Here is a 24,893-nt window from a genome sequence, read left to right as displayed (position 1 = left end):
AATTGCTTTTGAGAAAGAGAAAATTTAGAGCAGATAATTTGAGAATGATAAAAGAAAAGCAACGGTAATGAAATAAGATTTTATATTATCTCAAAAATAACTGTCAAAAATAATAAAGTAAAATAAAGTAACCAATAAAAATTGCCTAAAATAGCCGTTTAAAAATAAACTATAAAAATTTCATCAATTATCCGTCGTGTTATGCTTACAAACTGTAAGTATACTCGATGGATAATGTTCAGGAAAATTAACGGCTAAGATTAAGACAATTCGACGGATGAGGATAAACTGTTATCCGTCGTGTTATAAAATATTCCAGAAAAATAATTGATTTTTATTTACAAACAATATTCCGACGGATGATCAAACTCGATGGATAAAGATCATCCGTCGAGATGTAAATTTTGACTTAGCCAAAATTCCATCTTAGACTGAAAAATCAATTAAATTTATGGCTGCATAACAACTTGCAAATTATCTGAAAAGATTTAAGAATAATTAAGCATACCAAACTCACTTACCAACCTTGAGAAGGTGGATTCATCCGGTGGCTTGGTAAAAATATCTACAAGCTGCTTTTCACTTGGAACAAAATGTAGTTCCACAGTACCATTCATTACATGTTCCCTTATGAAGTGATACTTTATATCTATGTGCTTTGTTCTTGAATGTTGCACTGGATTTTCAGTGATGACAATTGCACTTGTGTTATCACAGAAAATGGGAATTCTTTCCACTTCCAGACCATAGTCTAGCAATTGGGTTTTCATCCACAAAATCTGTGCACAGCAACTTTCAACATCAATATATTCAGCTTCAGCTGTGGAAGTAGAAACTGAATTTTGCTTTTTACTGAACCAGGACACAAGCTTGTTTCGTAGAAATTGACATGTTCCTATTGTATTTTTTCTATCAATTCTACAACCTTCATAATCTGCATCTAAATAACCAGTTAGATCAAAACCAGAATCTCTAGGGTACCAAATGCCAAGTTTTGGTGTTCCCTTGAGATATCTGAAAATTCTCTTGATAGCTACTAAGTGAGATTCTCTAGGATCAGCCTGAAATCTAGCACACAAACATGTAGCGAATATTATATCTGGCCTACTAGCTGTTAAGTACAGAAGTGAGCCAACCATGCCCCTATAACTTGAAATATCCACAGACTTTTCAGTAGTGTTTAATTCAAGCTTAGTTGCAGTGGTCATGGGAGTTTTTGCAAATGTGCAATCCATTAGATCAAACTTCTTTAAAAGATCATAAATGTATTTAGTTTGACTAATGAATATTCCATAACTAACTTGCTTAACTTGCAAACCAAGAAAGCAAGTTAGTTCTCCAATCATACTTACTCTGCATCAATTTGGCAAACTTTTTGCAAAGTTTTTCATCTGTAGAGCGAAAAATAATGTCATCTACATAAATTTGAACAAGTATACTAGAGCCATTAACATTTTTAAAGAATAAAGTTTTATCTACAGTACCTCTTGTGAAGTGATTTTCCAAAAAGAACTTTGATAAAGTGTCATACCAGGCTCTAGGTGCTTGCTTCAGTCCATAAAGTACTTTCAAAAGATAGTAGACATATTCTGGAAAATTTGGATATTCAAAACCAGGAGGCTGACTGACATAGACTTCCTCCTCCAAGTCTCCATTCAGAAAGGCACTTTTGACATCCATTTGATAGGCCTTGAAATTGGCATGGGCTGCATAGGCTAAGAAGATTCTGATGGCTTCAAGTCTTGCAACATGAGTAAATATTTCATCAAAATCTATTCCTTCTTGTTGACAATAGCCCTTAGCAATCAATCTAGCTTTGTTCCTGACTACTATGCCATTTTTATCCATCTTATTACTGAATACCCATTCAGTGTCAATTGGATTCTTTCCTCTAGGCTTGGGCACCATTTTCCATACCTTAGTCCTCTTAAATTGGTTTAGCTCCTCCTGCATAGCTAAAATCCAATCGGGATCCAACGAAGCTTAATCTACCTTCTTTGGTTCTTTCTTAAAAAGAAAGCTGCTGTATAGACATTCTTCTTGAGTTGCTCTCCTTGTTTGAACTCTAGAAGATACATCACCAATGATGAGCTCAAAGGGGTGATTCTTTGTCCATTTTCTTTGTTGAGGTAGATTAGCTCTAGATGAAGAGGCCTCATTGTTGTCTTGATGTGTGATTGAGTTTTGATTGTTAGAAACTCCCCCTGAGTTAATGGATCTTTGATTTGAGAAATGAGAGCTTTCTGTAAGTGATCTATCCTGACTCCCAGCTCCTTTTGATAACCCGACGGATGGTGAATCTTGAGTACCGACGGGTGAAGCTGGTTGCCTCTCGACGGATAAGGCAGATTATCTCCCGATGGATGAAACATTATGCAACTCGACAGATGTTGAATTTTGTGCTTCATTGGTAGTAGATTTTTCTGTATTATCCTTTGATACTGTTTTTTGATCACTTTCATCATCACTGTCATCACTAACCATCTCCACATTGTCAAATTTGAGGCTCTCATGGTAATCTCCATCTTGCAGTCCTTCAATCTTTTTATCATCAAACACAATATGTATTGATTCCACAACAATGTTGGTTCTTAGATTGTAGACTCTATATGCTTTACCAACAGCATATCCAATAAAAATTCCTTCATCTGCTTTAGCATCAAACTTCCCATTCTGATCAGTTTGATTTCTCAAGATATAACATTTACAGCCAAAGACATGAAGAAAATTTAGAGTTGGCTTCTTGTTCTTGAACAATTGATAGGGAGTCATGCATTTTGCTTGATTAATCAGAGAAATATTCTGAGTGTAGCATGCAGTATTTACAGCTTCAGCCCAGAAATATGTTGGTAACTTAGACTCTTCAAGCATTGTCCTTGCAGCTTCAATAAGTGATTTGTTCTTCCTTTCTACTACTCCATTCTGTTGTGGAGTTCTTGCTGCTGAAAACTCATGCAAAATCCCATTTTCTTCACAAAATGCTCTCATGACAGAATTCTTGAACTCAGTTCCATTGTCACTCCTGATTCTTCTTACTTTGAAATCAGAATGATTATTGACTTGCCTTATGTGATTGATGATGATTTCACTAGCCTCATCTTTAGACTTTAGGAAATATGTCCAAGAGAACTTTGAGAAATCATCTTCAATTACTAGGCAAAATCTTTTCCTTGAAATGGACAACACATTGACTGGTCCAAACAAATCCATGTGTAGCAGTTGCAAAGGTTCTTCAATTGTTGAATCAAGCTTGTTCCTGAATGATGCTTTGATCTACTTTCCTTTTTGGCAGGCATCACACAATCCATCCTTAGAAAACCTCACTTGAGGAATGCCTCTTACCAGTTCTTTCTTTACTAGTTCATTCATGGTCTTGAAGTTTAGATGGGATAGCTTCTTGTGCCATAACCAACTTTCATCCTGACTTGCTTTACTGAGAAAATAAGTAACAGATTCTGCATTTGATGAGTTGAAGTCATCTAGGTACACATTTCCTTTTCTCAAACCAGTGAGAACCACTTTGTTGCTCCTCTTGTTAGTCACAACACAGGCTTCTGAGTTGAAGGTTACTGAATTGCCTTTATCACAAAGCTGGCTGATACTCAACAAATTATGCTTGAGACCATCCACTAATGCAACTTCCTCAATGATGACATTGTCTTTTGAAATCAAGCCATATCCCACAGTATAACCCTTGATGTCATCTCCAAAAGTAATACTAGGGCCAGCTTTCTCCTTGAACTCTGTGAGCAGGGTAGAATCACCAGTTATGTGTCTTGAACAACCACTATCCAAGTACCATAGATTCTTTCTGTTTCCCTGCACACATCAAAATCAAATCAAGTTGATTTAGGTACCCAAGTTTCCTTGAGTCCTGCCTTGTTAGCTTTCTTTTTCTGTTTCTTAGGTTTGATCTCATTTGACTTGGGAATATCAGATTCATCCTTAGTCATTTGAGTTGAACCTTTGAAACCATTCATTACAGCAGAATTATTATGCAAATTATGATTAACAAGGAATGACATGCTATTAGTGAATATGTTATTCCAGTAAGGCATGATAAATGGCATTTGTGGCATACTAAATGCAGCATAATAAGGATTAGGTGCAAATGGCATATTAGAAAACTGTGCATTCATATTCTGTGTAGACATAGCATTCATAGGCATAGGAGGCATGGTATTCATGTTGGGAAAGTGAGGTGGCACGGATATGGAAGTAGGCATGACAGATTTGTAATTAACAGACAAATGATTTACACTATCACACTTGACACAGATTTTTCTAGGAGCATATTTATCAGGTGTGTAGTTATTGTGATTGTTAATCCCTACTTTACCATTTCTATTATTTTTCTTTTTAGCCTCTGTTTAACCTCAATATTTTCAAGTCTGTCACTCAATTTCTTGACAGTCATATGACCAACATTAGCCTTCTTCTCCTTCTTCACTTGACTAGATTCTCCTGGAACAAAATTCTTGGAAACTGATCCATATTTCTCATTTAACTTGACAAGCTTGGCTTTACTCATAGGCTTGCTCACAATCGACGGATGAGGATTTATGTCACTCGACGGATAGCACTTTTTGTTGTCCGACGGATGACCCTCATCATCCGTCGAGTCTACATCTGTTAGCAATCCTTCAACCAAATTGGATTCCAGCTTCTCCTTATCCTTCTTCCAGGTTGCATCACAAAAGGACTCAATACCTTGAACTTTGGTGATTTGAGCATGAACATCTCTAGATGTTTTCCATGCCTTAATCACCTCATGTTCTCGTTCAAGCTGCTTCTTCAAGATCTCTTCTTTCTTCAAGGACTCAGTTAATTCATCCTTAGCAATTTTGCACTCAATTCTTAATTTTTCAAATTCAATGAACTGAGACTCTAGCACATTATTCCTCTCACTTAAAAACAAATTGTTTTATTTGATTTTAGCATTTTCCTTAGTAAGAGACTTAAGTGTAACACGCAAATGATATAATTCTGTATACATTTTATTTATAGCATCATTACACTCAGCTTTAGATAATTATGCAAGGTTAGTGGTGTTTACCTGATTACTTGTAGAACTTGTCTCTGTTTCATCGGACTTGGCCATTAGGGCTAGATTGACATAGCTGACATCCTCATCCTCATCCAGACCATCTGTTGCCCAGTCATTTTCATGTGTAATGAAAGCCCTTTCCTTTTGTTTGAGCAGCTCAAAGTATTTCTGTTTATAATCTACAGGCTCAAACTTCTTTTTGCTAGATTCTGACTTTCTACACTCACTGACAAAGTGCCCTGCCAAGCCATATTTGAAACACTTGAATTTTGATTTTTCCACCATATTTCTATTTGGCTTAGCTGTTCCAAAGTTCTTCTTGAACTTGAGCTTGGAAAATCTTCTGGAAAGAAATGCTAGATGTTCATCAATATCTTCTATATCATCTTGGCTCAAAGAATCTTCATTTTCTGCTATCAGCCCCTTGCCCTTATTTTCACAGACCTTTGAAGTTGATTCAACAGCTTCCATCTTCATCTCCTTCTCTTTCTCTAACTCAGCAACTAGTGCAATTGACCCTCCTTTCTTCTTTCCTCTCTCCATCCTCTCATCTTGCTCTATTTCAAGCTCATAAGTCTTCAGGATGCCATACAGTCTCTCCAAAGTAAACTCCTTATAATCTTGAGAGTTTCTCAATGAGACTGTCATTGGTTTCCATTCCTTTGGAAGAGATCTAAGGAACTTCAGATTGGAGTCTTTTGTCTGATAGACCATTCCATGCAACTTCAGATCATTTAGTAGTTTTTGAAACCTACTAAAAATGTCAGTGAGAGACTCACTTTCTTCACTATAAAAGTGCTCATATTGCTGAATTAGCAGCTGCATCTTATTTTCCCTGACTTGTTCAGTGCCATCACAGATAATCTGTATTGTATCCCAAACTTCCTTGGCAGTTTTGTAATTGATGATGTTGTCAAACATGTCACCATCAACTCCATTGAAGAGAATGTTCATGGCCTTCTTATCTTTCCTGACTTGTTCAATATCAGGATCATACCATTCATGCCTTGGCTTGGGGACAAATGGCTCATTTCTAGTTGCAGCTCTCATAGGTACATGAGGGCCTCTTTCTATGCAATCTACATATGCCTCATCTTGAGAAAGTAAATGAAGATGCATCTTTACCATTCAATGATAGTAATTATCTTTATCCAGAAAAGGAATCTTGACTCCAACATCCTTCTTGTTCATCTTGCTGTTTTGTTGTGATCTTTAAACTCTCTGTTTATCAAGAGCTTGCTCTGATACCAATTGTTAGTCCCTAACAATGCAACAAGAATTACAGAAGGGGGGTTGAATGGAATTCTTGAAACTTTTTCACAAATAAAAGTGTTATAACTTAAATATATATATCAGTGTGAATTGATTTGCAGAGTGCGGAATAATAACTTGAAATGAATCAAAATACAAGTCTTTAAAAACTTTATGGTGGATTTGAATGTATCCACCAGAGATATATAATATATCAAGAGAACTCTGTGTAGCAATTAGCTCACAGCTGCTTACAAATTTTAACAACTAAGATTGCAGAGAAATGCTAGGAATACAGCTTACAAATGTTTCTCACTTGGTTGCTTAGTTAGTTGTTCTATTTGCTACTTCTTGGTTTATATAACACCAAGATTACAAAGTAATAAGACAAGATAATAAAATAAAAACTATCAAGTCTAATACTATGCTACTTCATTACTCTTTTTCAGTATCTTTTAATATCTTCATAATAGCATGGAAATGACAATGCTTCTTTGTTCTCCAAAACCCAGTTGAATAGACTTCCACATTCCATTTGCATACACTCGACGCATGTGATTGTGTTATCACTGTCAACAGATGTTTGAATTCTTTATCCGCCGGGTTCATGATCATCCGTCGAGTTCATGATCATCCGTCGGGTTGTCTTGTTGATCATCCGTCGAATGACATTGTTGTTTATCCGTCGGGTAGCAATCTGACACTTGAATTCATTTCATTTATGAAGAATTACAAGACATCGACTATGTATAATTAATCAACCTATTCTGCATATCTAGTTAAAGTCAACATGACTTGAGTACTACTTACATAACCTAAACAATGTGTATGCAGAAATGTGCTACAGACTTATTGTTACACAAGCTACTCACTCGATGGATAATAAATCATCATCCGTCGGAATTATATTGAGTCATCCGTCGGGACTATAATCCTTATCCATCGAGTGCTACATTTTTTAATAAGTAAAATCTACCAAGGTGTTTTGTTAATGAAATCATCAAGTACACAACATATTCACAACAATTGTCTTTATATCAACTGACACATCACTGGGATAATACTCACTTAAATATTTCTATTTCACACAATAACACATAGTTCACATTTAAATACCTTAATCTCTTTTTAAGACGGGTTTTGTTCAACCTGACGGCCCGACAACACAATTTATCCCCTAAGCTGACTCATCAAACTGGAACGGGTCATTTTACGTTTCCAGTTACTAATATATAATAAAGACAATTAACCAACAAAGCACATAATTTATAATTACAACACAAAATTATACTTTATTCGCTTAATCACGTCGCGAAATTCCCAGTCGCTACACTTAGTTTTGTTAATTTCTCATAATCAGTCAATTTCTGAGCAATATCGCAAGTACAAGTAGATGTAGCACAAATACATCTAGGTATAGGTGGCAAATTATCAAGTTCATCAACATTCTTAGAAACATGGTGAAAATATGTGGTTATAGACTTAGTACCTTGGCTTAGATATGCTAATTCCTTTCGTAGTTGAAAGAGGCCTGTAACATTACTTTGAGTATATCCGGCGGCTAGATCATCCCAGATCTGTTTTGCAGTAGTGAGATAAACCACATTTTTACGAATCTCGGAGGAAACCGAGTTGAGAAGCTAGGAGATAACTAAATCATTACTTCTCATCCACATGTTCAATTGAGGAGAATTAGCTACATATTTTGCTTGAGTTCCATCAATGAATCCAAACTTGAATTTCGCGGAGAGTGCGATTTGGATTGAGCAACTCCAGTGATGATAATTCTGATTGTTCAGAGTTTCTGTTACTAATGATAATTCATGATGATCAGAAGAACTCAAATAATATGGATGATTTATGTCAATTACTGTATTATTCGCCACTAATGCAATGCGAGAAATTTGATTTGGTGAGTTAGATTGAACAACAAAAGCATAAGTATACATGTAGATAGGTAAATGGATATCACGAGCAACCTGGCTATGATACCATATCAGATTTGTAAGTAAAACTCCATTCAAGCACAAGCAAAACTTAACAGAAAATGTAGAAGAAGAGAATGTTTAATTGATAAGAAAAGTTTGTTACAATTTAAAAATTTAAAATGTAAATCTAACTTTTATTAAGTTAATAATTTGTTTATATAACTATGCTAATATCTAATCCTGACCACACAATTTGAGCATCTAATCCGTGTCTAACTGCTGAGCTGACTGTCTTGCCGAGTCACCTGATATATTCTTGTCGTTTTTATGTATTTTATACAAAATTATGACCTTTAATCTAAAGAGGATTATTGCGTCTATGCATTACATTTTATTTATAGGAGCATATGGAAGCCCAAAAAGAAGGATAACTTAGTAACTAATATAATACATTATCATGAAAAACCTAATCATATTTCTTTGATTTTCCTTAAATTTATCTGTTGCAACCGTATTAAATAAGGAGAAATGATAGCTTTTCAAAAATTTTTTCTCAAAATTTTTACCAAATGATAACGTGTCACATGATAGATAGCAACCATCCTCGCGTGCATAAAAATGCGCCTATAAATAAAAAGCCTACAAGTGTTAACCACGTTTTTTGTAAAATATTTGAAGAATATTTTGAGAAATCTAGCACTCGTAAGTAAGAGATTCAATTAGGAGGTTCATTTACGAAACGAAAAAGATTTTCAAAACATAACATGCTTTTAAAAAATAGTAAATTATGTCTATTTTCACTTTGACATGTGTGTTTTCACTTTGACATAAGTTTCCATTCATATAAATTTCAGTGAAGTTATAACTTAAATATAATTATGTAATTATAAATGAATTCTAGTTCGAGCCAATTTAATTTTCAAAATTCTGAGTCAATTTAATCAATTCGCCTAGTTTCATAAACCAGTTCGAACTTGTACATGAACTCAAGCCGAAACGGTTCCAAAAAAACGATATGCTTGAATTACATGCCTTAATATTACCAACACAAATATATATAGCAACTTATGAAATTAAATTCGGAGTCTCGTAAATAATGTAAGAAAAAAACTTTTGAGGCACATGTTAAACAGAAGGGCCCACATTTTCCTCCACCTAGCCTAGTATAGTGACCAAACTGTCCTCTGCTGACTCAGGATCCTGTTGCTACATTCTGCAGCTCACGTGTGACTCATAAGATTAAGAACATAATAATTAGCAATTAGTCTTAATTATATTATTTTTATTACCAGATTAAGAAACAGACCAATCCAGGTATAGATCCACATATATAGACACATTACATTATATTACATACAAGACACAGACAAAAACAGAAACAAACGTCACAATCCCTAACCTTAACTAGCTCAAACAACATCAACACAATCTACATCCTGTCAAGAATATTCTATTCTGTATCTATCTATCTCCCCACATGCTCTGATTTCTCCCATTGAAAGGCAAGTCTCTTATATAAGTGTAAATGTGAAGATACATACACATTTAAAGATTTCAGGTATAAAGTGTTACTTGCAGCCTCAGCAATATACATACATCCTGGCCTTTCTTAAATCAATCATTATAACTTGTTTGTGTATTTACATTTATAGCATTGTGTTATGGATCTGTGTTTTTGAGTTGGGTTGGTTGTAAAATGACAATGTGGGGCTTCTTGGAGTAATTTTAGTGTTACCTTGTGGTGATTGATTGCTTTGGATCTTGAGGAACAGACCATGGCATTATTTAAAAGGTTCTTTTATCGAAAACCTCCAGACGGCCTCTTGGAGATTTCGGATAGGGTCTTTGGTATGTCTTTTGATTCCTCATTTCTCATTAAAGTTTGAATCTTTTTAGTTGAATGGTATTGGGGATTTGCTTTGTTGTGTTTTGTTAATTACTGTCTTTTTAGTGTTTGATGATGTTTGCTGTGGATGGTAATTAGTTTTTTTCTTTTCGAGATTTTGGATTACTTTCTTCTGATTTTTTTAGCTGGTGTTGAGGGAATGGAATATCTAATTTAAAATTGTTAGAATAATGATATTGAGAATGTGCTTTTATTTAAATTTCTGTAGGAGTTTGTATTGATGTTCTTCTCCATATATTGGCAAGCTAGGAGAGAATAAGAAGGAGTTTGTAATTTTTTTGCTTTCCCTGTCCGCAAGTCTCCTTTCACTTACATTACAGTCTGTGAGAAACTTCATGGTCACTAATCTTATTGACAAACATCAACAAAGATTACCTATGAATATGGCAATACGTAATAGACTATATGGTAACTGCCAATTTATGCACGAGAAAATTAATATATATTAGACATGTGTAGTTTGTATAAAATTAAAGTTCTTCATTACTCTTTATTTTGAGATGGTCTTCAAGTACTTGAGTAATATTAGACGCTTTCTCATATTGTGTGTGTGTATATATATATATAGTTTACATGTTACATAAGCAAACGTTAGCTACTAGTTAAGTTTTTGTATTTTGGTGAATAAACTGTCCGGTCCCTTGGGGACATTTATTGGAATTTCAGTTTCTTGATCATGGTATGAAGATCCCTAACTTTATGGTTGTGATCGTGTAATTATTTGAAGCTCCGGTTTTCCTTTATCTGCGATTAGAGCATCTTGACAACTGCTCTTAATAAAAAATAGAATGAAGAAATACATTTTGCAGTGCATGTCTATTAGCTATGCCTAAATGTTTGTTTAACAATAAGTTTTAATTATTTTCGCTTTTTACTATGCAGTCTTCGATTGCTGCTTTTCTGCCGATATTATGGATGATGATGAATACAAAAATTACCTGGGAGGCATAGTAGCTCAACTTCGTGAATACTACACTGATGCTTCCTTCATGGCGTTCAATTTTCGAGAGGGAAATAGGCAAAGCCACCTTGCTAACATACTGGCTGAATATGATGTGACTGTAATGGATTATCCTCGGCAATATGAAACTTGCCCATTGCTTACAATGGAAATGCTTCACCATTTCCTCAGATCATGTGAAAGCTGGATCTTACTTGGTCAGCGCAATGTGCTCTTAATGCATTGTGAACGTGGAGGGTGGCCAATTTTGGCATTCATGCTTGCTGCATTGTTAATATATAGAAAGCAATACACTGGGGAACAGAAGACTTTAGAAATGATATACAAGCAGGCACCTCGAGAGCTTTTGCAAATAATGTCACCCCTAGATCCGTCTCCTTCACAGCTGAGGTACCTACAATACATCTCGAGAAGGAATTTGGGTTCTGAATGGCCTCCTATAGATAGAGCTCTCACCATGGATTGCATCATTCTTAGATTTATCCCTAATATGGACGGAGAGGGTGGATGCCGTCCAATTTTCAGGATATATGGACCAGATCCTCTTATGGTTGCTGATCCCACTCCCAAGGTGCTGTTCTCAACACCAAAGAGGAGCAAAATTGTTCGTCAATATAAGCAGGTCAAATAATATCTCTCCTCCTGAAATAATTTATTCTCCTTGTTGAAAAAACATATATTTTATTGCTTGCCAGGATAAAACTAAGATATATGTTGTTTCTATCTTGACCTCGTCTCCATTCGATGTAGCAAGATTCTTCTTCTTCATTTAGTATCATAGTGCAAAAGTTCAAATTGAACATCATTTCCTGAAAATCTAGGTGTAGTAACTACTGCAATGTATGATAAATGATGGTTAGCATGCAGAAAAGTAAGAAGTAGAATATATCTGTATATGACCTATAGGTATTGTTCTGTAGTCTGTACAGTAGACTTGAATCATGATCCAGTTTAGCTACTTACTTTAGCTTAGAGTACTTCTATAAAAGCAAACACATAGAACTATCAGATATGTATGACGCTGTAAATAGTAAATACTAGTGTTAGTAGTGTAATAGACGTAACTTATAATTTTTTTTTATATAACTATTCACTTAAATCAGCAATAGGAGTCAACTACAATAGACACTAATGCACACCTTTTGCAACATTGCACCGGAACTTTCATACCAGTATATGGACACAAAAGAACACACAATCTTGTCTTTTGTCTTTGTGTCGGAAGTCTATAATTTTGAATTCATTACAATCACAACCTCTGTATTTCATAGTTGTCTATACGTCATTGCAGGCAGACTGTCAACTTGTTAAAATTGACATCAATTGCCATATCCAAGGTGATGTCGTGCTCGAGTGTATTAGCTTAGATAGTGATCTAGAACGTGAAAGGATGATGTTCAGAATCATGTTCAACACAGCATTTATTAGATCAAATATATTGATGCTTAACCGTGATGATGTTGATTTATTATGGAATGGCAAGGATCGCTTCCCAAAGGATTTCAGAGCAGAGGTATCCTATTCTCTGCCTTTTCTGGTCATATATTACACAGTACATTTCTGAATTAGTAAGAGGCTTTCTGTTTTTTTCTTGGATGAAGGTTATCTTTTCAGATATGGACTCGACATCTTCACCTGTTATGCTTGATGTGCCTGATATCGATGGGGATGGAGGTCTCCCTGTTGAAGCATTTGCAAAAGTGAAGGAGATTTTTAGCACCGTGGACTGGTTAGACACTAATAAAGATGTAGCGTTAAATGTGCTCCAGAAGATCACTTCAGCAAATATTTTGCAAGAGAAACTAGAAAGTGGTTTGCTGACGGGTACTACAGATAATCAGTTGAAATTTTTTTCTCGGATCAAAAGCAGTGATAGTTTGTCGCACGAACAAAATCTTGCGGAAAATGCAGAGAAACCAAGTCCGAAGGTTATGGAAGATGGTTTCACAAGTTCTCCGTCCTTATCCTTGAGGGAACAGTTGGATTCCTTACAAACATCTCCAGATTTGAATTTGGCATTCAAGAAAAATGGGTCCCATGGACTACATATATTAACCCAGCGGATTCTTCAACCTTCTCTATCTACTCCAACCTTTCATACCCAGCAAGCTTCGCCCATGTCTCTCTCGAGATACCACAGTGCGCCTTTCCTCGGCATAACAGCTCTACTTCATGATCATGTTGAACCGAGGGCCAAAGAAATCTACCTATCAGCACAAACATCTCCAGTTGGTTCTGGCTCCTCTTCTCCTGAACATTTATGTAACCCACCCCAGTTTACTATCAATTCAAATTTAGAGTTTTCCCGGTCACTTTCCTCGCTGCTTCCTTCAGAGGTTAAAACTATGAAAAATGCTAAAACTAGACTGGACTCATCTCCATCCGTTTCCGAACTGGATTCAGGTCCCTCCAAAGCATTCTCTTCAAAGATGGACGCAATTTCTTCACTTTCTATATCCTCATTGCTGCTTCCGATTGAGAGTGCAACGTCGTCAGAATTTTTTGCAACCCCTCCACCACCACCACAAACACCATCTCAGCATCCTCATCTTCCTGCAGATCCAGAGCCATCACATACTTCAGTTATGCAACATTCTGGATCCTCTATCGCGGGTATAGCACGTTCTTCATCTGTTCCACCGCACACACCTGCCCCATCTTTTTCAGGCAAATCTTCAATGCCTTCATCCAAGAGTTTAAGTTCACTGGCCACTGTAGCTCCACCTTCCACTACTTCGTCTGCCACTCCAAGGAACTTGAAACACCCCACTTCTCCGTTACCCAAGTCATCAAAAGTTCTATCTCAATCTACAGATAATTTATCCCCAATCCCCTCTTCCCCTCCCCGCCCACCCGTCTCAAACCATGTTGATTCATCAGATTCCTCACAACTTTTAGTAAAACGATCAGTAGATGTACCTTCCCCTCCTCCACCTCCACTTTGTTCAAAACCAGCTGGACCTACTGAGTCTACAGCTCCGCCACCACCTCCTCTGCCTTCACTTTGTTCGCAACCAGCTAGATCTACTGAGTCTACAGCACCACCTCCTACACCACCACCTCCTCCGCCTCCACTTTGTTCGAGATCAGCTGGACCTACAGAGTCTACAGCGCCACCACCACCTCCAGCTCCTAATTTTGCTCTGAAAGGTCCTTCGAATAAGATTTCTGTGCCAGTTCCACCACCTCCATCTCCAACCGGAAGCGGCTTACTTAAAGCGCCAGTTCCACCAGTTCCACCACCTCCATCTCCAAATGGCAGCGGCTTACTGAAAGCTGGCGGTACTGCTTCTAGTAATGGAAACATTCCTCCAATTCCTGGACCGCTATTAAATGCAAAGGGAAGATTGAACTTGCGTGCAGGCTTAAAAAATCAGGGACAATCCTCCAAAAAATCGAACTTGAAACCTTATCATTGGCTAAAGTTAACAAGGGCCATGCAAGGAAGCCTGTGGGCTGAAACACAGAAGTCTGATGAATCTGTCAAGTATGTTGTAGACTGTGTCTTGATGTTTTTTCCCATTTTTCTTACCTACTCCCTAGAAATGATTAATCATTAATTCAGCACATACATATCTCCCTTTCATTATCATCTTTTTTATATCTTTGTCAGGGCTCCTGAGTTTGACATGTCTGAACTTGAAAGTCTTTTCTCAATTGCTCCAAATTCTGATATGGGAAGCAGAGGAAAAGCAAATCGGGCTTCAGCAGTCAAGCCAGAGAAAATTAGTCTGGTAAAGAGGTCTTCTCCTCTTAGATTTACAACTTTAAACTTTTTCACAATATCTCTGTTTTATATAAATCAAATCCATGCTTTAAGAGAAAGTTAGTCTGGTAATGAGGTCTCCTCTTAGAGCAAGTCTAAAGCATAGCTATAAGCCTATAATTGGTTGGTTAGCTATAATATAGAACTAAGTTTACAAAATCACCGGTCCAATGCATAACGATACTTAGTCCTATAAAATGCATAAATGGATAGTTGGTCCTATATTTAGGACTAAATATACTTATAGTTATTCTTGCCATATCATCCAACCAACTAGAACTATGCATTGGAGCATGGGCATAATATTATTTTAGGCATTGATCCTATATCATTTGAATGTAGTAGGTGCTATTTTAGAACTATGCATTGGAGCACTAGTTGCATTTGAAGACCAACAACAATTTTTGGTCTCACATTATAACAATGTCTACAACTATTAGCATTGGACTTCCTCTTCGATATACCGTCTTATAACCTTTTCACGGTATCTCTGTTTTATATATATAAAAAATCCATGCTCTCGATTTTTTTTATTCTGTCCACGGGGTCTTATATTTATGACTCTCTTTGCATTAAATTTGGTGAATGGTTGCGGTATAGTCGTGGATGATGAGTAGGGTGTTTTAGATATTATTAGATTTCAGTTCACAACACCGGTCAGTTTAGGACACAAGTCATCCCATTTATTTCAATTATTTTAGTACCGTCACTCTGAATCTGTTCAGTTGACAAATTTTTTGTTCATTGGTATTAGGCCAACATGTGGCCTTTTTACTAATGTTTTTGCTTCTAGAAGATTTAATGGCTTTTAATTCGTATGGGTATTTCATATCTAATTACAAAATAAGTGCTATAGTACAACGGAACTAGGCAATTCTTAAAACTTACTATAACTGGACAGACCATAGGAATCATCTTTTTCTTTAAAAAGATGACTAGATTGAGTTTAGTAAGAGCCTTCATGTATTATGTTATCTTTTCCTTTTATACATCCTGATTAGAATTGCACTTGTACATGCAGATTGATTTTAGAAGGGCATATAATTGTGAAATCATGCTCACAAAAGTTAAGATTCCTCTGCCTGATATGATGGTAAGCTTAACTATTTGCAGGTTAACTTACTTTTCCCACTGTAAAATATACTTGTTTTGTTTTAGTTTCTGTGAAATACTGAAACCCGATATCTTAAGATGTTAAATTATCACTTACGACTATGTATGATCATTAAAGATTGGACTAATGATTTAGCTTTACCTGGGAACTTGTACATGCAGCCCAGTTATGTATTTGAACATCCAATCAGTGCTACATAAATCTGCATGTTGAATGATGTATTACGGCAACTACTGTTAAGTTCGGCACTTATATAGAAATGCACCTAGACTGGGAATGGTATCAATTTAGGACATTCTGAATTTACGACATGAACAAGACTTACAGTAATGCTGGTAAGCAATAAATTCACATAGTCGAGTATGTTAATTTTAAAAAAAATTAATCCTTAACCATATCAATCATAGTGGCTATATTAACTGCGTATCCTATTATATATCGTGAATATTGTCATTACTTGTAGATGCGACCAAATATATGCAAAAGAAGATAACTACATGGTTACCAAATTAATCATTTAAATTACATATTTGAGCGCTCTAGACTTGAGGTTCATCTCATGTTATAGCCTGTAATATACACATGAAAAGCTTTTATTGAAAATTAAGAGAAAGAACCTTGTCTTTAGACTTTAGCTGTACAGGCTTAAAACTTAAAATGCGACTAAATATTAATTGCAAAGGAAACAACAAAAATAACTCCAAATCTATGAATTATGTCATCACGATAGTTTGATATATTTTTAAACAACTAAGGCGATAACTAAGGCACCGAGCTATGTGATGGATTGAATTTGCAATCAATTGTTTTTGGCTCGTAACTATCATATAACTAATCATCAGTATTTTAATACAATTTCTGATATTATAGACATATTGATCAGTGTATATCATATCTTTCTCTAGATAAAACATGTTTCTTTATAGCGGCCAAACTGGTAGTATATGCTTCTAGCCCTCACAAGCTCACTAATGGGACACTTGAGTTTAACTATTATTCATATTTATTATACCTGCATGTTTCCATATGGGAATGGGTGTTACACTCTCCCATCTCCTTGTAACCCCCCCTTTCTGAAACGTAATTTATTGGCAAAATTTAACTAGAGTGTGACAGTCGCCCACTTTGGTTCATGTGATAAATGCTCTTATTGTGTGCCGTACAACTGTTTTATCTAGCACTTAGGTAGGATGCATAAAAAGCTTGGTTCTTTGGTAATTGCCTACTTTAAGGATTGACTGGTATTGTGTAAGGTGGGATTACCCATCCTAGATCTGTGGTTGCACTATCAAATCAATATACTTAGAAACTGTTCTTTAAAGATGAGGCTCCGACTTGATTTTCAGAATGCAGTCCTTGCATTGGACGATTCTGCGTTGGATATTGATCAGGTTGAAAATCTTATAAAGTTCTGCCCTACCAAAGAAGAAATGGAACTTCTCAAGGTAAATAAACAACATTTTGATTGCTTTTGTCATTTTCTTTTCTGTTTTTCTGGTGAGTTTCCGTGTGTGCAAATTAAGTTTTCTTATTCTGTGCGCGCTATGAAGGTTCTCATACTACATGAATTATAATTATTTATTTAATGTATTAAGAGTGGTTTCGTTGTAGTTGCTTCTTAAATCTTAATCTGAAAGTTCTATCTTTGTCAGAATTATAGAGGTGATAAGGAGAATCTTGGAAAATGCGAACAGGTTGGTTAATTACTTTTTATCCTTTGTTTCATCTAGCTCATTGTTATTTTTTTATATTTAAGAAAGGCCGGTGCCTCCATTGGGTGCACAATGTACTTAACATATTAATTCATTAATTACTTTGCTGATAAAATACAGGCATACCAAATTTTTATAGTATGTGTGGCTGGATCTCTTTATCGCATGTTTCTTTATATGGTTAAATTTTTAATTTCTTTTTTACTGAAAAATAAAATATTCTGGGTAATATCAAATGAAATTAATGTCCCTATTTCCTGTTGTTATGCCTTGAACACATGATGATGGCATTTATCATTATGACAGTTTTTTTTGGAGTTGATGAAAGTGCCACGTGTTGAGGCCAAGTTAAGAGTGTTTGCATTTAAGATACAGTTTTGTTCTCAGGTGAAGATATAATCGAATCTAGTATTTATTGTTATTTCTTTTTGGTTGTCAACAGTCTGATATGTTCCTTGCATTTCTGTTCTAGGTGTCTGACCTCAGAAAGAGTTTGAATGCTGTAAATTCTACATCTGAAGAGGCAAGCAAAGTGCCTAGGTCATTTACTCGTTCATCCATTCACTTAGAAACCTGAATAACAAAAAGAACACCTGTTTTCTATGTTATTCTTTCAGGTCCGAAATTCAGCAAAGTTAAAGAGAATCATGCAAACTATTCTTTCACTCGGAAATGCTTTAAATCAGGGAACTGCAAGGGGTATGTAGATATTCTTACAGCCTCATATATACTTTCTCAAGTTTGTCTCAATATATTATCCGGACTTATAGTTATGCCTCAGCGGTGTGTTAGTTTGTATAATTTTAATGTTCCTTTAGTCTAGACTCCACTTTCAGTTAATCCTGACTTCAAAAATGTGAAAGATACAATTTAAAATTTTAAAAGTGACAATGGATCAGTGATGGAATTTTGAGGCAAAGACATTAGTCGCTGCTTAATTGAAACAAGGTGCTGATGACTTTAAATTTCAGCCTAGAGCTTCTCATGAATATAAATAAATATTCGGATAGATCATATGTACTATATGATATGTCATATGTGGTACTACTAACTTTAGATTCTTTTAATATTATCCAGGACTTCTCTAATATGTAAGTGATTTTAATAAGCTGAGTATACCCGAAGTAAATGACTGATACTGTTTATAAGATCAGAATATATGCAAAGATATTGTTATTATCTACTTGTAGGGCTTGTTATGTACCTCTTATTCAGTTTTAATAAAAAGGTTAAAAGTAATTCTTACTTTAGTTCTCTGTTCCTTCTATTATATTACATACTAACTATTCTAACATCAAGCATTAGTTCATTTAAATGTAATATTTGTAACCTACGATGTCCTTTCCTTTTTATTTGCACCTTAGGGTTTTTTCTCTGATAGTTACAAAAGGTACTCTAAGCATAATATTTTTTTCCTTGTTTTTAGAAACAAAATGGAAATTTTATTATTTCAGGAACAAGGGTTGAAAAATTTGTGCAATTATTATATTTATAAACCTTAAAGTGCACAAATAAATTTAGCAATAAAAAAGTGCACAAACAAAGTTAAATGGATAATTAAATAGGAAGGAGCAGACTAGCCTCCGGTATTCCACCTTCCAATTATTCAACCCAACATTTACCATATCACTTATTTATGTGCAATATTTAGGTGCCCAATTAATGACCGAATGGTCATGTACAGAGTCATTTTTTCAGCCTCTCTACTCTCTTGAGTAGGGGTAAGGCTGTATGCAGCATATCCTTCCCACCCTACGCTTTGAGTTGGATAAGTGAGTACGTCCCTTTTCCCCTATGTATATATGTATATATTTAAAAAAAAGATGAAGTTGGTCGTTGCCCTCCGACACTATGTATGCAGCAGTGACTGGTCTCCTTGATCTTACAGCATCACTGGTCGGAACTGAATGTATACATTATACTCCCTCCCAAATCTTTTGTTTTGTTTTACTTTCTGCGGTCAGACTGACCAATTTTTTTAAGACAAACTATCTATGTTATACTTAAAAAATATTTTTAAAGACTATATTTGATGTATTTTAGGATGTGTTTTTCAATTTTTCTAAAATTATAAAAGTATACATTTTAATCTTAAGTTAAAGTCAGTTCAATTTGATGAAAAAAAATTGAACTAAGACATTCAATTTGGGATGGAGGAAATACTTATAATATGGCCTGTCCAAAATTGTTAATGTTACCAAGACAGTGAATTTGGGATGGAGAAATATTACAAATTTGGATTCTCTACCCTGGACCTTGTCAACCATTAAAATTGCTCAATACATTTTACTTATTCCACTGTATCTATGTGCCTACGTCAGCAAAAAACGCATTTCTGATTGCATGGATGTGATAATAATTTATAGATCCATGACTTAGGTTCTGCTGTTGGATTTCGACTGGATAGCCTTCTCAAACTGACTGATACACGAGCACGTAACAACAAGCTGACATTGATGCACTATCTTTGTAAGGTACAAAATTAGCTCTTTACATGTGTACTGTCACTTTTCTGCTAAATATTAAACTCAGTTTCCAGAAGTAGTTTTTTGCTAAATATTAAACTCAGTTTCCAGAAGTAGAAACTCAGTTTCCAGAAGTAGTTTTCTGCTAAATATTAAACTCAGTTTCCAGAAGTAGAAATATTATTTGTCTTGTTGATCACCCCTGTCACCGTCACATCCATGTGAAGGAACCAGTTACTCTAAAACCTCAAGGTGTTAGAGAATGACCCTTTCCAGTATCTTATATTATTCTAATACTCCCCCTCACTCGAAAGCCCATTTATGGGTCGAAGAGTGGATCACGGACGCCCATCTTTGGGACATAAATTTGCCTTTCGCGTCCCTCATAAATTGTGAGAAATATTGGGGGTGGCAGGGATCGAACCTGAGTCCTCTGCCAGCCTGAGCTCTGATACCATGTCAATGAACCTGTTACTCTAAAACCTCAAGGTGTTAGAGAATGACCCTTTACAGGATCTTATATTATTCTAATAGGATATCCAGAGCCTGTTGGAGGAGTGCTTAGCTAGACAGACTTTAAAGCCTCTAGATATATCATATATGGCTACAGAACATTAAGTAATTATATATAAAAGTACACTAATCCGCAGAGATATTGATGTACAGAACTATGAATGGAATAGATAAGAGTATAAATGGGCACAAAGGGACGGAATAGAGGAGAGGGGTAAATGAGGTCATAGAGGTTAGAATTGCTGAGAAGTAATATTCAGATAATTAAAGCTAAATCTGAACTTGGGTATACCTCCTTAAGAAGACAGAGACCAGTACAGGATAAGCCATGATATAGGCAACATGACATGAAATAAAAGATATAGTGGAGACTACGTTCTATTATGTATTAAATACCCCGCTTCCATTAGGCCAAGAGTTCTGAGATAATATTCTACCACAGAATTTACACCCACCCATGCTATTTTAAGATAATCTTCAACCATAGAATTTACACCCACCCATGCCACACATACACATACATGTGGCACACATACACAAACGCATTTAGAGAGAGATAAGAGCTGAGAATTTAGCATCCCGAATTTGCATAGGGAAACATGTAGGCATAATGCATATGCATATAAGCAATTTATCATACTTATACTGCAAAAAAATATGATAATGCTGTCTGATTAATACATCACCGCCATTTCGGAAAAGATAGTTTGACATGGCAAATTAATAGTGGATTTGTATTTAGAGTAGTCTAGAGGTTATGAATTGGGTACCAAAATTTATTCCCAAATGACGTGGCAAAGATGACGTGTCAGTATGGCATGTTTTAATTGGGTCCATCTTATTTATAATTTCTATAGCCAATAAGGATAAGAAATGTGGCGTCTTGGAATTTGTTGAGAACGAATTTGGGGCCTCTACCATTTTCCTTATATTTATATCGTGTTCTACAGAATACTGAACTGATATATTGCAAGTAGGGCTTATTATCACACTGGTACTAACTAGAACTTTGAATTTCCATGTAGGTGTTGGCGGAGAAGCTACCCGAACTTTTAGATTTCCACAAAGACCTTGTGACTCTAGAAATCTCAACGAAGGTATTATAATTTGTGCAATTTGGGAGAAAAATTCATGTATTTAGTCGCCTTCTTTCTTTCGGATAATTGTTGAGTCTGATGCAGATACAGTTGAAATATCTAGCAGAGGAAATGCAAGCCATTAGCAAAGGCCTTGAGAAAATTGTTCAGGAACTTACTGCATCAGAAAGTGATGGCCCTGTTTCGGAAACTTTTTGCCAGGTAAGTTTGTGGGTAACTCTTATGAACTTTGTGCACTGGTGATGTATAATTGCATTGTCTTGCTTATGTTAGCGAGGATGTTATAATAATAGTTGGAGGGGAATATATATACTCGAAAAGGGAAAACTTCCATCAACTTTAACTTTTTACGTTTTCTTTTCTTAAGTCATGATCCTACAATGTAGGTAATTGCAGTAAAATGTTGAGGTCACATAATTTAATATAAGACTTCTGTTTTAAAAGAAAATGTAGCTATAATATGGCTAATTTGTTCTTCTGATATGCTCAGATTCTGAAGGAATTTCTTGCTTTCGCTGAAGCTGAAGTGAGATCCTTGGCCTCTCTTTATTCCATAGTGGTATGTATCTTAATATGCCGGAAAATTGATTAAGGTTTTAGTAAAAATTACTCACCGTTCTTGAAAATTTCTCAATGATTAAAGGGTAAAAATGCTGATGCGCTGGCTCTTTATTTTGGCGAAGATCCAGCCCGTTGTCCATTTGAGCAAGGTATTCATCTATGTTTCTCCAAAAGTTCCTGTAATACAAAACTAAAAAAGATCAGAAAATCAGTTTCAAATGGATTATTATTTTGTAAGTTTTTTTTTCACTTCAAACCACTAATATTTGTCACCTCTTTGTTTCTAGTCTTGTTGTCTTGACAAACTAAAAAGAATTTTGGATAATCTTGTGTTATCAGTAACTATGTATGGTTGTATGTTATCTTGGAGTAGATGATTTCAGTTCTGTAAACATATGTTAGAATATGGTAGAATACATTGGTAACTGGAACACGGTAAGATGGGGTTTCTGTTCATGCATGTAATTGGGATTTTCCATTCGAAATAAGTATAAGGTAAATTTCAGACTAAACTTATAGTAATATTAAGAAAACATTGCATGATAAATATTTTAGTAAATATTTAGATACAAATTGAAGTTTTATGTTTGGGAGTCCTAAATCAGGATTGTGGTATCTGTGTAATAGCAGGCACTTTTTTTTGAACATTAGATTTAGGTCTAAATATTTGGAGTTCTGGACAAAACCATGTCTGACACCTGGAGCGAGAACAGATAATTCTACATCGATATGAGTAGGAATATCTATTAGCATCAACCAAGCACGGGAACAAACTTAATTGTGGCTCAAAATTGATCAAATTCTTTGTTCTATACTTGATGCAAGATCGATTTCCGGAGCAATTTTTTGCTGAAATTATAACAAAAGTTGTGAGATTGGGAGCTTCCACCGATGGATTTCTTGTAGAAATGGCATTGACCGTCAACAATTGCCCTCAGACTCTACCTTTGTCTACTAGATTGACTCCCAGTCAAAGTCTTTGGTTTAACTTGAGAGTTGTGGTTCTACTTTTTGCGGTAGAGAACGGCCAGCTCCAAGAATACTTATACAAAGCATTTAAGAAGAATGATAGTGGCAAGCTTTTTGTGTTCTACTCACCGTTGGCTGTTCGAGCATCAGAATCGGCACAGTGGTGTCTGATTACAAGTTATTTACTCCTACTAATAACGCATAAAGATTATCTTTACATATATCAGTTTCCATAAATCATAACCTAATTGAAGGGTACCCGTACGGCCTACGGTCATTAGATAGGATTTAGTTGCTCTCTTTTCTTAATCCTTTCACAATGTCCATCCAATTATTTACTGTTGCATCAATAGACTCTACAATCACTGCTCATTTTAAAAACTAACAAATGTATACTTGACTGCTAGTCTGCAATTAAAATGGGGATAAGTGTTGCATGTTTACATCAATTCAAAATTAGATCCGTATATATCCTGAAGTGTAGTCTATGGTCCCTGTTTCGTATCAGTCATTGCATGCAATATATTGTGCTGATATATATATTATACATGTAGGAATTGTCTGCTAAATAAAATGCATCTTAAATTGTTCTGCAACATGCAACATATGCCAGTTTTCTGCAATATTAATATGGTAGATTATGACAGCTCCTAAATGCCATCTTTGTTCATGAGCTCACATGTGTAACAAAATTAATTTGCTACTTTTGATTTTGCTTATATGGTAATCTGCAGTTGTTTCAACATTGCGTAATTTCGTGAGACTGTTTGTGCGAGCACATGAGGAAAACTGCAAGCAGATTGAGCTTGAAAAAAAGAAAGCTCAAAAAGAAGAGGAGAACGAGAAGAAGTCGAGTGCTACTAAAAAAAGACCAGAAATGGAAACTATGAAGTCCAAGGAGTGTAGTGAACAATTGATTAAAACTTAATCGTGAGACAATTAGGTAACAGGATGAAATCTACAAGTCCTACACTGACAGATACAAGCTGTAATCTCGTATAAGCTAGGAATAGAAAGACATCGGAAGTATGACAGTTTGAATTATAACTTTAAAGGATGGAATTAACAGGACAATGTGTTGGATAACCAAGCAAGCGACTACTTGTAGCGGGTAAGATTTTTTCACACCTAATTATATTTTACTGATGTATATTGCTTCGGACTAAATGTTCTAATATTTTGTTTATATAAATAAGCAGGAGATGAAAACATGGAGTTTGATGAAGCTGGAGACCTGTGGGATAATCTACAAATGTTTTTAGGTAGGGAACAGTTTAGTTTAGTTTAGGAAATCATCTTCATTGTTAGTCTAGCATGTACACATTACAGTCATTGTTTCTATTCTTTAGTGGGTATTAATATAAATGTGATTGTTGTGTCTGTCATTTTGTGCTTGTGCCATGATATAATGTGAAATGTAGAGGCAACAAGTAATATAGAATATGCACATATTATGGTGCATACAAGTTAAGAAAGAATGAACCTTTCTGGGTTTCAAGAGATACACAAACAAACTTGCCATCCATGTTTGACTAGGAGCCCCTCACTGTCTTCAATCTCTGGCTCTTCCTAAATGTTTTCTTTTATGGAATCTACTCTGTTA

The 24,893-nt window shown here is 35.4% G+C and overlaps 1 protein-coding gene across 4 annotated transcripts; it reads left to right on the top strand.

Annotated features, from left to right (window-relative positions):
• The first annotated feature begins 9,561 nt into the window (after window positions 1-9,561).
• LOC141667056 (formin-like protein 18) lies at window positions 9,562-24,675 on the top strand. Of its 4 annotated transcripts, XM_074473392.1 has the most exons (19): window positions 9,566-9,784; window positions 9,879-10,074; window positions 11,015-11,715; window positions 12,385-12,606; window positions 12,695-14,580; window positions 14,707-14,827; window positions 15,881-15,952; window positions 17,320-17,418; window positions 17,626-17,667; window positions 17,992-18,072; window positions 18,158-18,208; window positions 18,303-18,384; window positions 20,065-20,159; window positions 21,689-21,760; window positions 21,845-21,961; window positions 22,251-22,319; window positions 22,404-22,470; window positions 24,025-24,401; window positions 24,490-24,675. In XM_074473392.1, the coding sequence occupies exons 2-18, from the start codon at window positions 10,002-10,004 to the stop codon at window positions 24,216-24,218; spliced, it is 4,044 nt and encodes a 1,347-aa protein (XP_074329493.1). In that variant the 5' UTR covers window positions 9,566-9,784; window positions 9,879-10,001; the 3' UTR covers window positions 24,219-24,401; window positions 24,490-24,675. The 4 variants fall into 4 exon arrangements, with proteins under 4 accessions (XP_074329495.1, XP_074329493.1, XP_074329494.1 ...); XM_074473393.1 differs by having other exon boundaries at window positions 9,566-10,074; window positions 21,851-21,961; XM_074473391.1 differs by having other exon boundaries at window positions 9,566-10,074.
• The last annotated feature ends 218 nt before the right edge of the window (window positions 24,676-24,893 follow it).

The sequence above is a fragment of the Apium graveolens genome, chromosome 6, assembly GCF_009905375.1.
Source record: "Apium graveolens cultivar Ventura chromosome 6, ASM990537v1, whole genome shotgun sequence".
NCBI classification, from domain to species: Eukaryota; Viridiplantae; Streptophyta; class Magnoliopsida; order Apiales; family Apiaceae; genus Apium; species Apium graveolens.
The sequence above is the reverse complement of the archived record's forward strand: the minus strand, read 5'-3'. Positions and strand labels throughout refer to the sequence as shown.

Bases quoted from the DNA above. Each gene is read 5' to 3' on its own strand.
- LOC141667056 (XM_074473392.1), top strand. From the start codon at position 10,002: ATGGCATTATTTAAAAGGTTCTTTTATCGAAAACCTCCAGACGGCCTC. The intron at 17,419-17,625 runs GTAAATAAACAA...TATCTTTGTCAG, and splicing joins AAGAAATGGAACTTCTCAAG to AATTATAGAGGTGATAAGGA. The intron at 22,320-22,403 runs GTATGTATCTTA...CAATGATTAAAG, and splicing joins CCTCTCTTTATTCCATAGTG to GGTAAAAATGCTGATGCGCT.